Source organism: Poecilia reticulata, chromosome 2 (assembly GCF_904066995.2).
Source record: "Poecilia reticulata chromosome 2, P_reticulata-male-v2, whole genome shotgun sequence".
In the NCBI taxonomy this organism is placed as follows: Eukaryota; Metazoa; Chordata; class Actinopteri; order Cyprinodontiformes; family Poeciliidae; genus Poecilia; species Poecilia reticulata.
Window position 1 is genome coordinate 6,629,427 of NC_088831.1, and position 17,997 is coordinate 6,647,423.

The 17,997-nt window shown below is 39.4% G+C and overlaps 1 protein-coding gene across 2 annotated transcripts in view; it reads left to right on the forward strand.

The window, feature by feature from the left end:
* Positions 1-17,557, forward strand: part of LOC103474977 (DNA-binding protein SATB2-like) — a 25,149-nt gene extending 7,592 nt beyond the window's left edge. For both annotated transcript variants that reach the window (XM_008426309.2, XM_008426318.2), the window contains exons 3-12: positions 572-751; positions 3,539-3,665; positions 4,504-4,627; positions 6,745-6,847; positions 8,973-9,023; positions 9,114-9,646; positions 9,723-9,941; positions 10,834-10,986; positions 13,929-14,120; positions 15,437-17,557. In XM_008426309.2, the coding sequence (XP_008424531.2) occupies positions 572-751; positions 3,539-3,665; positions 4,504-4,627; positions 6,745-6,847; positions 8,973-9,023; positions 9,114-9,646; positions 9,723-9,941; positions 10,834-10,986; positions 13,929-14,120; positions 15,437-16,042 (2,288 nt within the window). In that variant the 3' untranslated portion in view covers positions 16,043-17,557. The remainder of the gene's footprint in view (positions 1-571; positions 752-3,538; positions 3,666-4,503; positions 4,628-6,744; positions 6,848-8,972; positions 9,024-9,113; positions 9,647-9,722; positions 9,942-10,833; positions 10,987-13,928; positions 14,121-15,436) is intronic.
* Positions 17,558-17,997: the final 440 nt, after the last annotated feature.

Consider the following 17,997-nt stretch of genomic DNA (forward strand, 5'->3'; position numbering starts at 1 on the left):
GTAGGTTTAGTTTTGTTTGTCCTGTTTAAAAGTCATCTCATCTTCTCTGACCGGCATCGCAGGAATTTCACAGAATAGAAATAACCTTTACTGTCAGTTTTCCAACCCCTCAGTGTTTTGAGTGTTGGCAAAAAGAAAAAAAAAAAAGCTTCAATTTGATCTATTCTGGCTTGAACTTCTTTTGATGAGGCTTTCTGGTATTATGGATATAAACGTTTCAGATTTTTCTTTGTTGGAAAATAATTTTTAAACACTTTCTTCCTATAAATTTGTCACTTAAAATTGAAATCTGTGCTTGTAACATGATCAAATCTGAGGAATTAAGGCAGCACAAAGTGTTTTATCTTGACTGTTTCAAGTCTGCTGCAAACACTAGAATAGAAACGGCCTTTATTGTCACAAAAAGGAGAAATTCAGGTCAATTTGTGTGTCCCTGGAATCTCACATTTGGCTCTTTAAACGTTTGAATTAAAGACTTAGAATGTGGGGGAAAAGGCAATATTTCCTTTAAAACATGTTAATTTCCTATTTGTGAAAGGTGTGTACCTTCACCTGCCTCTTCTTATGGCAGGTTTGATGATCCCCATCTATTGTGTGGTGGAGCACGCAGACGCAGCCGGCGACTGTGACAGCCGCAGCGATCGTCACGCCGAGTTCGTGCTGGTCCGTAAAGATGTGCTCTTCACACAGCTGGTGGAAACGGCGCTCATTGCCCTCGGATACTCGCACAACTCAGCGGTGCAGGCTCGAGGTAAGTCAATGGAAGTTACAAATGGTTTTAAATGTTTTTTTGTTTTTTTAAAGCTTGTACTAAAAGATGTACTAAAACTAGTCATTGGGACCTTTTTTGCACCTGTTCCAATAAAGTGTTATGAGTTTATTTTATTTTATTTTTTTTTATTTTTGTTTTAAGAAAGCAACCCCAAAGTTTAAATAAACTCCATTGCAGGTCGTTTCTGGCTTTTTACAAAGTAATGAATAATGAAAAATAAAATTTTACTGATGTTTTTAGTCATCCTCACTTAAATTAAATGTAGCAGGAGTGTCCAGCCATCACGATGCTTTATTTAAAAAAATTACTGCTTTTCTCCCTTATAAGTTTGGCCCTACTGTTTTTAGCTGCCTGTACTTTGGCAGCATATGAAGTTTTACCACCACCATGCCAGACATTAAGTGGCCGTCTGCTCAGTTTATCCACTTGAAAGGAAAACGGTTTTTCCTACCACTGTGTTGTTGCTGATGAGTAATTATTAACGGAAGCGGCTGAGTTAAAATGCGACTGTTTCCCAGATGTGCAGGTTTTATCAGACAACACGAAACATGCAGGGAAGGTATTTTATAGATAAAACCTGTCTGCTTTCTCTTTGCTTATCTCCTCCAGCGATTCAGTCGGGTCTGCCCACTCAGCATCATAATGGCTAACCCCGACAATAAGCTTTATATCAGACAAACGCCACTTTTTCTTTTTCTCTCCCAATCAGTCTGAGATCCAACCTCATGGTGTTCAATTTGTGATAAGGAAAAGCCTACAGACACGTGCACAGGGCACACACACATAAAATACAGCAGTTTGACATTCCTGGTGTCCCGTAAACACAGGCCACTCTAACCAAATGGCCAACGCCCTGCGACCCATCCCCCCCTCCCCCCCTGTCCTTCACCTCTCCTAAATAGCTAGGTTTTGTTCTGAAAAATAAGCCTTTTCTTTTCAAATAAATAATTTTTGGCTGGAGTCTCGCATTTTTTCCCCCGGTGTGGTTGCAACCAAAATTATACAGAGTCTCTTCTATTTTCTTCCGTGATTGAATTGCATCTTGCAGGGTTCTGACTGGATGATTATTTTTAAACTCCCAACAGATTCTCACTGGGATTTTCCTGTAGCTGCACAAAAGAAGCCGTTTCTTTTTTGGGGAGGGGTATGGGGGGTTTATAGTCGCTTCTGGTTTTTATATAAGCTGAGGTGACAAATAAAGGTAATAAAACCAAAATAAATCTCACTTAAGACCCTCATTTCTAATGAGTAATGACCACAAAGGAAACTATTTGTCCTGAAGTTTTACGTAAAGCTGCCCAACATTCCCACTGGAGGCTCAGTGATCCGCTGAACGAGCAGCTCCAAGAGAAATCAAAACTACCTGAGGAGTCTTTACAGTACTGAGGTTCACAGTACAAAAGTTTTAACATTTTTACACCAGGCTGTTAAATACGATTCAGTAAAATCCTGAATTGTTTTGCAGTTGCACATTTTCTTCTGGCTTACTTAAAATGCCAAGTAGTCAAAATAAGATAAGTTGACAAAATGTGAAGTTAGCATTAGCTGAAACAAGCTGAGTCACTGCAGTGAAAAAAAACATAAAATTGTTCCAACTTAAAAAAAATGCTACAAGTAGGCTAATCAAGTAAAGTTTATCCAAGTAAATATTAATTGTCATGTTAATTTTGTTTCATGTAACCATTTAACTCTGTTTTTGTTGTTTTTTTTTTTTTCATTTTCTTTTTAAGTGACAGACAAGATTTTTAAAGTTTTTCTAAACTGCTGAAATGATTTATTATTTTGCTGTGATGATTTTTAAGACTTTTACTGAGAAAGTTTTGGAATTTCAAGATTTTTCTGGAATGATGCAAAAAATTCTCACCCATACTCTGGATCGATTACCAATTATTGTGATCACATTTCTTCTGAAGAGGTTCATTCATTATTGTCACGATAAATTCCTGTTGATGTTTAAAATCTAAAACTACCCATATTATCATGATTGTTCGTTTTATTACTTTTTTTTTCAAAGAAAGTATCAAAAAATATCAAATCAAAATGTATATTTTATTAAATGCAGTTTGGTGATGAATTGCATTTTATGTGACTTGTCCTAAAGGACAGTATTACAAATGTTTATTTTTAAAGAGCAGTATTTATTTGCTGTATTTGGTCATACCAAGTTGCCAAAAAAAGTCTTAACAAATCATTCTTGTCACTTTTATTGGTCTCGCAATTATATCACAAAATATTGTGATAAAATCGTAATAAATCCATATTGTACACCCTTAGGTTTGAGCATAGCACAATCCAACACTGCCCTTCCCCTAGCTGTTGCTGCACCTTGCCTGCAGAAAGACTGTTTGGACTGAAAGCATTATTTTCCCGGTGCTTCTCATTGCCAGTAATGAGAAACGGATATGTGCAGATAGATGAAACCTGTTCGCATTCCAGGTTTGATTCACCCCTTGATCTTTGCACTGATTTCATATTTCTCCTCTGATTAATCAACTAGAGTCCAAATAGACAGTATTTTTGTTTCTCTTTTCCTCCTTGCAATTAAAAGAAGCGTCCATGCACATGCAAACAAGGCCATCCAGGCTACGCAGTCTGTGTTTGATTTCTGGAGATCCTAATGTGATTAGGTTTGTTTACATTTGCACTTCCAGTCGAGGGTCGGTCTGAGGCCAGGTGAGCGTTTGGACGACGCCAGGCCAGGACAAGCACGTTCAGATTAAAGGAGATTTTTATTGAGACTTGAGCTCTGTTTGTGTTTTCTTGCAGGCATTATTAAAGTAGGACGATGGAAGCCGATGCCCATCCACTACCTGACGGACGCTCCAGAAGCAACAGTGGCGGACATGTTGCTGGATGTTTACCACATGGTCACGCTGCGGATTCTCCTGCACAGGTCAGCTCACTTCAGGGAAACTGGGTCAAAGTTTCAACTTCAGCTAGCAGGGGGAAAAAAAAGGTCCCTCAGAATGATGGTGCCTCCACACAAACAGCCTAAATTGTTTCTCCCAAAAGGAAAGGAGTTATTTTAAAGATCAGGAATGACCAAAGTGGAAAATGCAACTAATTTTACATGACTTGAAACATGTTGATGACATGTGGATCAGTAGGCAACATTGGGCTAAGTTTCCCTTAGCCTTTAAACCTTTAAAAATCAAACGGAAATCTAGAAGCTTGTTGTTGACTGTAAAGTGTGTAGTTTCTCTGCAATTTCAAACTAAAAATATTAGTGCATCTTATCTATAGATGTATGCCTTAGTGTTGAATTTCCACCTTGTTTGGATTGGAGAAAATAATTTTAATAATAAAGTCCTCTCAAATCTTTTTAAGAATAATTTCATATTTGACTTGTACCAACCTAAAAATAGGAAACGTTTAAATAATTTAATACGTTGTGTTGAGTGCATGTTCAGTTCCTAAACATATTAGAAAAGGTCAGACGGTTTTGCCATAACTTTTAAAACTTGACCAAAATGAAGATGAACTCAATCATTATTGTAATTTGTGGTACTTGTCTAAATTCTTGGTTGAGAATAGGACAAGTTTTAACTTGGTTTTATGAATAAAAAGTCAAATTTAAGACCAAGATCTCTCCCAGTTACTGCAGCACAAATATCCTGAACCCCATTTTGTGATTCACCAATTAAGTCTCCAACCTTTTTTACTAATTTAGGAACTGTGTGAATGTGAAATATTTTTTCTGCGTCGGCTCCAAATGAATATTTTTATTGCAGCTTTTCTCGGCTGGAGGAGCTGCCGTCGGAGCAGTGGACTCACGCCACAGTGAGAAACGCGCTCAAAGAGCTCCTCAGAGAAACCAACCAGAGCACTTTGGCTAAAGAGTGTCCCCTCTCCCAGGTATCTGCTGCAAGACCACACTACACTCTAGACAGGTGCAAGAAATAAACAAAAAAATCAGTTCGGATATCGCATTCCGAGGCGGTGGAGTTGGGTTTTGCTTCGCACAAATGTGCGAGCAGAGATAGCCAAGACGCTGCTAAGTATTTTCTCTAAACACATGTTTCATCATCAGTTCACCACACACTTAGTGCAGTATGTAATCTGACTCAGTCACACGCGCAAAATATCGATACCATCCCATGGGAAAGGATGCAAGCACGCACACCTCAATTATCCTGCTGCTCACACACACCCTGCAGTCATTAGCCTCCAGTGTGTCATTTCGACTTGTGATTTATACACAAGACTTAGTCATGATGTAATTAGTGATTAGGGGAAGTGTGTGGGTGGTGTACATTCGCAGCCTGACTCATGTGAGTTTTCATCTTCAGCATTTCCCATGTTGAGTTTGTGCGTCCGCTGCTCTGCGGAGGTGACCACAGGTTATATTAGGAAGGGAGGGCAGTTAAGTGTTAATAAATCAGCGAGTCCCAAAATATCGTCACTCCCAGCACAAATTCGCAGGTGAAGTGGTGGCAAAGATGAGTTTTGGAGCACTGCAGAGTGACGTCCTCTAAAGAACTGTAAAACGGATTCGCTTTCTTGAGAATGTATTCACGTTTTGTCCTGTTACAACCGCAAACTTGATTGTTTGCAGTGATTTTGTGTGACAGAAGTGCAAACAATTGTTGCTTGATTGTAAAGAGGAAAGAAAATTATCCAAGAGTTTAATTCATATTCTGCCCTGCTGAGAGACTTTTAAGATACGACTCTGTCAGGTTTGCAGATAAAGAAACTGAAAGGTTTAATCACTCTGTGAAACATTGATCAAACTCACTCAAATTGGATGGAGAACATCTTTGAACACCAATTTTTTTTTTTTTTAAGATTCATCACTCACCCTTAGTTGGCTTCAGTTTAAGATGGTGATATCCAAAACGTTTGTCATCGTCAAGTAATTTAAGGGCCAAAGAAAAGTTTTGTATTTTTTATTTATTTATTTATTTTTACACTGTCATCAATGAGCTGTTTAATTTGCCTGTTTTTAGGTGGGAAATGGATGGATCAGGTAGAACCAAAACTTAAAGGTTTTTTTCTTTACGTTTACCTTATTCAAAGGAAACTATCCAGTTCTCCAATTTTTTTGGAGGGTTCTATTTTTTTTTTTTTTTGGAAACAAAAACAGGAACAGCCTATTCTCAGAAATAACAGGGTTTTGGTTGCTCTTTGTTAAATACAGCAATTGTTTTCAAACAAAGTTAAGCTAATTAAATGCAGATTTGGGTGCATCAAAGTCTTTTTCTTTCTTGAGTAAAAGTCTTTGGATAAATGTGGTCCTATTTACTATGACATTAAAGACGAGGCAAAAAAGCCTACTCGTAAAAAGACAAATACTTTGTGTTGCCGCAAATGGCCCTCTGGGACGCACTTTGGACACCCCTGGCTTAAAACTTTGACTGGTCCATTCTAACAGATGAATATAATCTGATCTAAACCAGTAGGTTTAGTTGTCCTGCAGGAAGTCCTGAATGTTTTGCAGCCTCCATCAGGTTTTCCTCCAGGATCCCTCTATGTTCTTCTCCATTCGTCTCAAAGTCAACTCTGATAGCTTGCCCTATCAGAGCAAGCAATCATCATTAATGAAAGCAATTGCTTTCATTAATTGCTTTCATGGCAGTGTCAGCCATGAAAGCTGACCCCGCTTGTACACTTGATATAAAGCTTGTACACTTTATATCAAAGCTTGTACACTTGATATAAACAAGAAGTCAATATTAAGGAATTATTTACTTAAAACAAACTCCTGTAGCTTACTGAAAATGTATTTGTAAGTTAGTTTTGTCAGCAACATTTTATTAAGGTTGAATGCAAATGCATACCGCACACTTCATGTTTTTATTTGCAAAACTTTATGCTCTACTTTTTGTCTCAACTTCAGACCTTGACGTTTCTGGATGCAACTTGACAGAATGGCTCAAATTATTTGAACACAAAGCACTGCAGTCGGTTTCATTAACCAATGAGCTCCAGCTAATGTGTTTTCCTGTTTGTTTGTTTGTTTTTTCCCCCCTAAGAGTATGATCTCAGCGATTGTGAACAGTTCCTACTACGCAACCGTCTCCACCTCCAAATGCCACGAGTTTGGGCGCTGGTACAAGAGATACAGACGCTTCAAAGGTAACTTTAAATCCATACTCTGACTTTAAGTGGTGAATATAATAAACTTCATCACTTTCAGAAGGCAGATGAATGTCAGAAGCAGGTTTCCTTTGAGCTCTAAAGCACTACGTTAGCCTCTGAGGTTTCTGCTCCCTATCAGGCAAATCCCCATTTTTCATCACTACACAACAATGTTGGAAATGTTTGGTATCTGTCACAGTCAACAGCATGCAAAGATTTACCAGATCAGTTAGTAATTAGCTTCAGTGCTTAATGCCATTTGAATTCCTGTCTCAATTACAGTTGTAAGATGTTTTTTACTAAAACCTGTCTCAAGAGAAAATGGTTCTTTTATGTTTAATCAGTTTCAGTAAAACTAAATTGTTTATGGTTACCCGATGTTGCAGATGACCTCATGTAGTGCACAACCAATTGTAAGAGTTCTTCTATAAAACAGTTTTATTCCAATTGGGTGAGCTTAATTTTTATTTTTTATTTTAAATAAACCTATGAATTTAAGCAAGATGACTCTATATATGTTTGTATAAACCAAATAGATCTATACCAAACGTTTTAGTAATAAGTCTGAACCATAATATCAGATTTTGAGGACTTTTCTTGACCTTTTAGCTCCTGATCTTCTTGACAGCCACATGTGGTGTGCTCTGTCATCAACAAGATGTTGTTCTCCACGCCGCTGCCCCAGACTGAGTCCATTCTCAGGAAAGCAGGAAAATGGCTCAATGTGAAAATCCCAGTAAATCATCAGCATTGAAATGCTCAGACCACCCCGTCTTCCATTGACAAGCATTCAAAATCCATTTTCCACCTCATTCTGAGGCTCAGTTTGAGTTACAGCAAGTCATCTTCAGCATGCTTGTATACTATCTTGATCGGCAGATTCACCATCTTTGATAATAATGACATTCCTTAAGCAATTCGCCAAGATAGACGAACTTCTACTTAAATGATTACAAAATGCTCTAAATCCAAATTCACAAAACTGCTTCAAATGTCAACGCCAAACAACTTCACACCAGATTAGTCCTTTATCTTGGCATTGGTTTCTTTTGTTCGTGTGTGTGGGGGTGTGTGCGTGCGTGCGTGCGTGCGTGCGCGTGTGTGTGTGTGTGTGTGTGTGGGGGGGGTGTCTGTGTGTGTGTGTGTTTTTTTTGTGTTGTTTTTTTTAATGTTTGTTCTCTCATTTGTCGCGTTTATTCCCTCAAAAGTTGTCTCCCTGCCGTCACGTTAGAAACTTTGACAGTCTGCCTCCCCTGCACCTGAGCCACCAGCAGTGTTTATACAGCTTTTTTTTACTTAATGAAACCTCCTAAAGACACTCAGATACTCTAAAACCGACACTTACTGCTTGTCATGTCTTAAGTTAATAACTCACCTGCCCAAGTGCCTTCATTCTCCTGATGTTTTCACACTCCCCTGTCCGCCCCCTGTATGCATATGAATATTTACCTCGGCCTTTACGTGCCGACTGTGCTGCATGAGACGTCCGTCAGCGACGGCTCTCGTTAGGAAGGAACTGTCACACATGGTTCACATTAACGTCACTCTTAATACACATGACAAAACTAAATGCTCTTAACTCCTAATGGAAAACAGCAGTGCCTCCCCCCCAAACACACACACATGCAGTCTCTCTAAACCAGCAAACACCAAGAGTCGCACACTTAAAGAGAAAATCTGATGCCCTGCCAAGATGTATCAGGTTTTTAAGTTGCCAAATAATAGAAAATGTGACAATAAATGCAGAAAATGACCATTTAAAATATAAATATTAAAAAAAGTCAAAACTGTACAAACAATATGTACATTTCACATAAAAATATCTTTGTCTGTAACCTAAATTTTGGCTAATGTGTAGATTTAGCTTTATTTCAGATTCACAAAATTTTTGCATTTTAGGCAATAAAATAGTTATCTTATTAAAAAAAGGATTTGAATTGTTTGTATCTTTTCATGCATTTGTAAAACTGTATTAAAAAGTGTGAGTGATTAAATAAAAATCTGTAGAATGTGACATTTTTTAAATTGCATGTTTCTCAGCATGCAATGAAAATCAATCAATCTGGTTGAGAGCAGTTGTTGTGGATTTGATTTAAAGACTTGTTCTGTCATGTCACCCCAGGTGAATACAACGAGAAGATGTGGTCGTCACTGGAAAAGTCGGACATAAAAGGTATTTGTCCATATTCAGTTTTCACAAGTTCAACCTTTTTTTTTTTCCTTTTTTGGAAGGGAGTGTGATTTTTACTGTGTGTTGCTACAGTGGAGAGGGATTTGGACCTGAGCATCCTCAACCACCGTCCTCCACCTCTGCTGCCGTCTCCCGGCCATTTGGCCACACTGGGCGCTCCAGGAGCCCTTCCCATCAAGAGCTCCCTGGGTGACGCTCACTCCCCCCCTCAGCCTCACAGTCTGCCTCATCCTGCTGGCCCGAACCACCCGAGACCCCCCCTCCGTCCGCAGGCCTCCACCCTGTTGGGTCACGGCGGACTCCTGTCCCCCCAGCTCTCCCCGCAGCTCGTTCGCCAGCAGCTCGCCATGGCTCACCTCATCAACCAGCAGCTGGCGGTCAGCCGTCTGCTCGCCCACCAGCACCCTCAGGGAGTCAACCAGCAGTTCCTCAACCACCCGCCCATCTCGCGGACCTGTAAGGTGTCTGGGTCCACTGCAGACCCCGGCTTGACCTGCTCGGGTGCTGAAGTCTCCTCTGACATCTATCAGCAAGTCAGGAACGAACTGAAAAGAGCGAGTGTTTCTCAAGCCGTATTTGCCCGCGTCGCTTTCAACCGCACACAGGTAAGAGTTGCTGTTCTAGATTTAACGCTGTTGCAAGGAAAAGAATTTCATAAAATGAAGCTGGATCCTCCTGCAGGGGTTGCTGTCGGAGATCCTTCGGAAGGAGGAGGACCCTCGCTCGGCCTCGCAGTCTCTGCTCGTCAACCTCAAGGCCATGCAAAACTTTCTCAACCTGCCAGAGGCCGAGCGAGACCGCATCTACCAGGAGGAGAGAGAGCGGAGCACCAGCACCAACCACACCACCACCCACATCTCCAGCAGCAGCACCAGCAGCAGCACAATCAGACACACACAGGTACACACACACTAAAATCTGTGAAGGATTTTTCTTATTCTAGCTAAAGTTATGTTAGCTCAACATATATCGCATTATATTACATAGCAACAGCAAATTTTCATATTTTAAAGTATTGTATAACTTGTACGTTAGTTTTGTCTTATTTCAAAACTAACTTGGTAGTTTTTGGTCTATGCAAGTTAGACCAAAAACTAACTTAGTTATTTTACAGCAATAAATAGGAGTTTGTTTTAAGTCAGTAATTCCTTAATATTGATGAAAAGGTACTAGCTATAAGGGAAATAATAAACCAGTAGAAGTACTTTTTTTATATTATAAGTTAAGATGTTTTTTTCCACTGGCAAATTATTTCAAATATAACCATTATTTTTTTCATCACTATTGAGTGTAAAACAAACTTCTATATTTTGCTGAGAAGCTACTTGTAGCTTTTCTAGATTTAGTTTGATTATATATATATATATATATATATATATATATATATATATATAAAAATGTTTTTTTTTTCAGTGAACATATTTAGAACGGCTTGGTCAAAGTACGGACCTGAATTATTTTGATATAATGATGACCAGATATAAAAATTGATGTTCAGACAATTTCCATCTAATCTAACTGAGCTTGAGAGTTTGCGAAAAAAAAGTTGGTCAAATAGTTCATTTTCAAGACATGCTAAGCTGGTAGAGACCCAACCCAAACCCTAGCAGCTGGAACTTCAGCAACACAAAGCTGTTTACAAATAAACAATAGTGTGAATTTTAGATTTTTATATATAAAGAAAACCATACAAATTTGACAAAATATGAATAATTTAAAACTGTACGACTCTTTTAACGTGGCTCTTTTTTTTTCTTTTTAAATCATGTTTTTATTTTCTATCCCTTCCCAGACTAAATGCACCATCTCCGGTCCGGAGCTGCAGCTGAAGCTTGACTCGCTCGCCAACATCACATTGGGGATCTACGAGGAGATTCAGCAGGAGATGAAGCGGGCGAAGGTCTCCCAGGCTCTGTTCGCTAAGGTCGCTGCTAATAAGAGTCAGGTCAGTTTCAACAAAAGACGCCTCCACACCCCTTGATGTTACTGTGATAATCCAAACATGCACAAACATCAGACTATCTACAAAAACTCAAGTCTAAACCTGTATGAATTTTTTCCTGCTGCCACAGAATCTCCAGATAACAAAAAAAAACAACAAAACATGAACCCAAAAATATTCAAAGCTTAAAAAATCCAAGGCTTCTCTGATTCAACTTAAACATGTTTACAGACATTAAACTCTTGTTATACAATCCTGTACACAGACACACAGAAACACTAGCTGAGTTGATCATGTTTGAAGGAGCTGATGAGGTGTGTGTGTGGGCGTGTGGGGTATCTGATTACCCGCTGTGGCATACCATCATGACTGCATCCTCCGATAAACAATGCGGGCGATCAAGATCAAAGCGCAGTCTTGCACTGGAGACGGAGACAACATCAGGAGGGTTCAGAGTGAAAATAACAAATCTCTGCCGATTCTCTGTGCGGAACAGACATATTTTCATAGCTGCAGAAAGAATCTGAACAAAACATCTAAAAAAAAAAATGCCTGAGAGTTGAAGGATGAGGCCGTAAAAGAAGCAAGAAACGGATGGATGATTGGTTTAGTAGCATTAATTCATAGGATGAAAGCTGCTTGTTAAACAACTGGTGGCAGATTCTGGGTCAGAGGAAGCGATCTTCGCACATTCTCAACGCTCGACTCGGATTCTGCTTCTCTTCCAACCTTTACCTTGGGAATAACATTTGCCGTTGTCTTCTAAGGTGTTGGGAGAGTGCTAATGAGCTGACATGGACTACAAGTTGCTGAACTGAAATTACCTCATGTCGCGAAGAAATATAGAATAAAAAAATGTTGTATACAATTTAATACTTTTTCTCGTAAGGAATTAATTACATTCATTCTAACTTAGTCTCTAAGTTAGAATAGTGTCTAGATTCTCCTTACTGAAGTGAGAATGAACATTATAATGTCTGAGGTCTTCAGGAAGCAGCTTATGCGTGTGATAACAGCTTTTCTGTCTTGGTACAGAAAGTTGCCTACAAATGGAGGACATCGAAAGCAGGTTTATCCTGAAACGAGGCAGTAAGATGCTAAAAGAGGTTTCCAAAAATGCTATAATGTCACTGTGGAACCTACAGCAGCACTTACTGCTGATTCTGATGGTGCTTTCACACCAAACGCATTACGCGAGTCAAAAAACGCGTCTGTCACATCAAGTTTGATGCGTGTACGTTTACACCAAATGCATTTTGAGCATCAAGCGTGTCTGGTTAGGAGCGTCTGATGCACTCGACATGTTAAATGCTCAATACACTCCATATAGTTCAAATCATGCCACACTGGACGCTCGAAATGAACCGCAAAGGGTCCTCGACGCGAATCCTTGTAGACTTTCATTGTAAACCAGACACATGACGTTCAAAACATGTCCAAAAACACAACCTATCTGGCAAAGCTAAAGCATTGAAAAAAAGAATTTCTTCCCAACTGTGAGGCATTGTGAGTCTCACTACCATAGAAACCACTGATCATAAAACATAACATTCTTTTGGAGTTAAATATTTTAGCACCAGCACGCCAAAATGAGCTGAAAAAAATTGTATCCGCTTCTTTCCGTTTCTGTGCCTCAGATCTGATGATGGAGACGTTTCAGGTGACTCCCATCCATCATGTTTACGCATCTGCTCTGACTCACAACCTCAGAATAAGAAGTTCCTCAGTAAATCTGATGATATCAGAGGTACTTGTTATCAGACCTGTTGCCAATAGGAACTGACTGCTTACTAAGCTACAGCTGATTGGACGATCTCCTGAAGTCCAAAGAGATCGTCTTATGGCTGCTGTAGGTCGGAGAGTCCTTGTCCTTATTTAACCTGGAAAAACGCAAAAATGTATTCCTCGTGTAAACTTTAACTGTACTTTTATTTCTTTACATTTCTTTTCATGTTTTGTGTTTTAGGGATATATGGCTCCACAACACTTCGATCTAACTAAAAAGATTCTACGTGTTCTTCATAAAAAAAATTTATATAATGACAGCAAAAAATGCATCCACTATTCACTTTAATTTTGCTCTTTTTAGCCACTCTTTGTATTCATTCTGATTAGTTGGAGAGAACAGTATCAGTCACTCAGAGGAGCTTAAAAATCTGTTTTTGTTTTTAGGACTATAATGGTAAATTACCCAATTAAAAACTAAAAAAAAATATTAATTTTTGTCTCAATTTGTGGTCAGGACCAACTTTAACTGCTACCAGAACTCGCCACAACTTTTAGCACCAAAGCAGTTAAAGAGGTTTCACAAACATGTTTCATCTCTGCAGGTCCAGCTCATTTCATAAATATGCCATTTCATAACAAAAGGAAAATTATATTGACTAAAAAACAAGTGGGTTTTGTCTTAATATCTGACATTTCAGGAGTGTAATGTGAAGAAGCACAAACATGGTTGAAAAGCGTTTCCTTTAACGTTCACACTTTACAAAAGCTTCCGTTTTGTTTTTTTTACCTAAAAGTCATCTTGAGCTGTTTTTATTTTTTATTTTTACACTTTTCAGTTCATTTTCTGAAAGTCAAGCATTTTTTTCCCACTTTGTTTTTGGCAGCTTGACACTAACCTATGATTTATTAAAGTGTGAAAAAGCCCATAAACTCAGAGGAGCTGCTGATTTTAGATGCTTTACAGAAAAACTTGGCAAGCAACAATTTTTATTTAGTTTTGTAATATTAAGCTGTAACAAAAATGCTTCCATTTCTGTTTTTGGTGCCTGGAAAATGAACTGCTTCAAAAACTTCCCAACAAGTCGCATCCGACAAGCACAGCGCCATTACCTAGCAGCCTCAGAAAGCGAGCTGTGATTTATTTTTTTATTTTTTTCCCCCCTTTAGATATATTCCAAGGTTAAATGAATAATGGCTCCTCATTCTGCTTGTGCTAGGGTTGGCTGTGTGAGCTGCTCAGGTGGAAGGAGAGTCCGAGCCCCGAGAACCGCACTCTGTGGGAGAACCTGTGCACCATCCGACGGTTCCTGGCCTTACCGCAGGTCGACAGAGACCAGGTCTACGAGGAGGAGTCCAGGCAGCAGCACAGCGACAGACTCCACACCGTCCTGCACATCCCAGATCAGCAGGTAAACGGGATTCAATTTGACTAATACAAGCTAGAAAAATGCTTTTGGTTGTGCAAACTTAAAAAAAAAAATGGCTTCACTGTAAAAATCAGCCGGTTCTGTACAGAAAACATGTCTGCCTGATCCCACCACCTGCTTCTCTCTGCCACCCTCCTCTCTGTCATGTTTGTCCCATAACTCATTGAAAATAGAAGTGGTAAATGACCGGCCCACACATTTCCTGCTAAACACTCCTCCATCCCACCCTCTCCCCGAAACCAAAATGCTCTCCAGTCTGGCTCTAACCTCAATATTATTCAGAACACAGCCTGTAATTATTGAAGCTGAGAAAAAAGGAATTGCCATTATCTTTATTTAGGTCCTTTAATTTTGATGGACCACAGATTTATGGTGTTGGATTCCTGTGTTTGGGTGTGCTGGCCACCCCACCCTGTTAATAGGCTGTAGTAGTCTGCCTGTTTGTGAATTTGGGAGCTTAGTGTGCATGTCAGAGGTTGATGGAGGCTGGTCAATCACACTTCCTCTTGATTTTGTTTCCTTTGACTCAGCAGAGGCAAACAAGTCGAGCTGCTCATTTATTAGAGGAGGAAAAGTTTGAGCTTAAGCTTCACTGGATGATAAATCTTTCAAAAGATTCCATGAGAACAACTGGAAGGAGATGTATCAGGAGTCAGAGTTGAAACAGCAAATTTTGATATTACTGAGGTTTTTATCCAATGGACCAGATAACATCTTCAGTAAATCAAATAAACCTCTGTGTAATTTAATCTGAGCATAATCAAGCAGCATCTTGAAGACCAAGGCAGATCACTTTCCCTAAACGTACAATCAGAGCTGCAAGGTAGGCGTTTCGATCAGGGGTTTCCAACTCTAGTCCTCAGGGGCCAATGTCCTTCAACTTCGACATGAGTCTCTGCTTCAACACACCTGATTCAAATGGTCGGGTTATGAGCAGGACTCTGGAGAACCTGACTGCATACTGAGGAGCCATGGGTTCATAAAGTTGTTTGAAATTCTGAAATGCTTGAATTTCAATATGGTGGTTTCAGGGTTTCAAATGACACAACTTTTTATGAACTGAGCCATGCTGTGAGTTCTGGTGGAACCAGCTGCATGTTGTCTGAAAAGATAAAATAAAATCCTTGTACTACTTCCTGTCTTCATCGTTATTGCTGGTATGTAACCCGTGAAGTGTTTCAGTTTTGCAAAGTAAATCCATTTCGATTTATCTTGGTTCCTCATCCTAACGCAAAAATTTTTTAGCCAAAAAAATGTGAGTTTCTTTGACAGCTAGTTCTTATTTCTCTCTTCTTCAGCCTTTCCACAGACATCCCCTTCCTCCTTTAACCACTCCATCGCCTGTCCATGAAGAGCCTCAGCCCATCGTCCTGATGCCATCGTTGCAGGGCCCGGAGGACGTGCCGCAGCGAGGTTTGAGTCCTGGCCTGGGAGGCGGAGCGAAGAAGTCCAGATCTCGGACGAAGATCTCCCTGGAGGCCTTGGGGATCCTGCAGAGCTTCATTGGCGACGTGGGTCTCTACCCGGACCAGGAGGCCATTCACACCCTGTCAGCCCAGCTAGACCTGCCCAAGCACACCATTGTCAAGTTCTTCCAGAACCAGCGGTACAACGTGAAACATCACAGCCAGACCCGAGAGCCCGTCTCCGGCGAGGACGACCGGGAGAGCTCCAGCCCCAGCGAAGGAGGCGCCTGCGCCGCCGAGAGCAGAGAGGAGGAGGCCCTGTCTCCTTCTGAGGAGCTCAGTGAGGACGGCAGGGGTTCGGTGGAGATGTTCAGAACAGAGCGGGACGTGAACGAGAAGGAAGAGGGGGACGATGAGAAAACCTCAGGACCGCCAACTTCCTCTCTGTCTCCCTACAGCAGCATGGACAGCCCGCACTCTGCAGAGCAGCAGAGATAACAGCAGCGAAGGACGCCATCGAGCCCCCAGAGCCTGTGAAGAACCACCAATCATCATCACTATCACCTTTACCAGAGCTGCTGATCAGAGCTCGTTAATATCTGAACAACTGTGGACAAATATTTATCCAAGGACTGATTGAAACATGACCTGAAGGTATTATGAGAACCTTTGAGGTTGGACGTGGCCTGCAGAGGATTTTCACTTTTTTCTTTCCCCCAAGTTGATTGAAAATCATCAAAAATGTAATTGAAATACCAGAAAGTTCTTATGGAAGGCATTGATTCATTAAATTCAATGTTTTAGTTGGATATCTAAATATGAAATTTCATTGTTTTCAGTCAATTTTCTCCAACGGTTGTCTAAACTGCTGCTAAACCAGCCAAAGTAAATCCTTTCTACCATTTATTTTGCATTTCCAACAATTCAGTTTCTTTCACCACCATTTTTAATCCAGTAATTTATAGATTAATATAAAATGATGCATATATGTTGTATGCATGATTTCACATCATTTTTACCTCTTACTCAGGTTATGTTGGACTAGTAAATCTAACAATGTCTCAGTTTAATGTTTTGTATCAGTAAGCAGGGAAAAACTTCTGCCCAAACTTCAGCTGACTTTTTAAATATATCTAAAAAGTCATATATATATAATTTGAATCATTCCCTAATCCATGCCCTTTGTACAGGTGCATTTCAATAAGATTAAATATCCTCTGTTAATTTATTTCAGTAATTTAGTTGAAAAAGTTGCTCTTTCCAGAATCTTCACACACAGGGTGACTTATATTTTAAACATTTCTTTCATTTAATTTTGAGTGGTTGAAAGTGAGTGAAAACCCAAAATGTGAGTTCTGCATAAAACTGCCAAATGATTTAAATACAGAAATATAAACATACTGACCAGAACATCCATGCAGTTCTTGGTCAGGACTGCTTTTGCATGAACAACTGCATCAATGCGGCGTAGTATTGATTGTACGCCGTATATTGGTCCTTTTTTTCTTTCTTTCTTTTGGTGCTGTAAAGAGAGCCAGAAAAAGTCAACCTCCTGTGCCTATCCACACTGCCAGTTGTTTAAACAGAAAAAAATGAAGTGATTCAAAATTATCCCAATTTTATTTTTTATTTTACTCAACTTAATAGCTTTGGGTACAGCTCTCAGGATAAGCTGCAAAAGATAACAGAACCTGTTTTGTTTGGGGTTTTTTTGGCTATTTGTGGCAAGTAGGCAAGTATTCTTTATGTATTAAAATGTTCTCCGATTGGTCATGTTTTTCAAAGAACTGAATATTGGGTTTTCATCAGTTGCAAACCATAATCAAAATTAACCAAAAAAAAAACGAACACTTGAAATGTATTCATTTTGAGAGTGCAAAACTGATATTTTCAACGATGATATCCACTGAGATGTTCCTTTATTGTACAAAGACACTTCTTTGACTGATCTGTATGTGAAACTGTCACATAAGCCTCTGTTGATAATAAAACAGTTTCACAACATCACTCTAAGACATGTTTTGGTTTCCTTTTCTTCAATTAAATTTCACCATTAAAAAGCCAAACGGTTTAATCTGAATATTCAATTTTTATGTAGCACCTAAAATTTGAGCTTTTTTCCTCAACAGAATTTTAGTATCTGATCATTTAAATGCTTTTTTTTTTTTAAATAATAGTTCTGCATATAAATGTTCATTCTGCTCTTGATCGTGTTACAAACCATAACTTAAGGCTCACAAACTGTAAAATGACTAGTAAATCTGAAGAATGCGGTCAGAGACTGCACACAAACCAAATGTACACTAAAGTGTTCACTGCCATTGGGTGGATTTTTCTGCCATGTTTAATCTCTCATAACCTATATTTTTTGCATAAAACCCGAGTATCAAAAGGTTCCATTTATTTTTTAATTTTTTTTATTTAAAGGTTGTACACCAAGGTTGTAAGTGAGA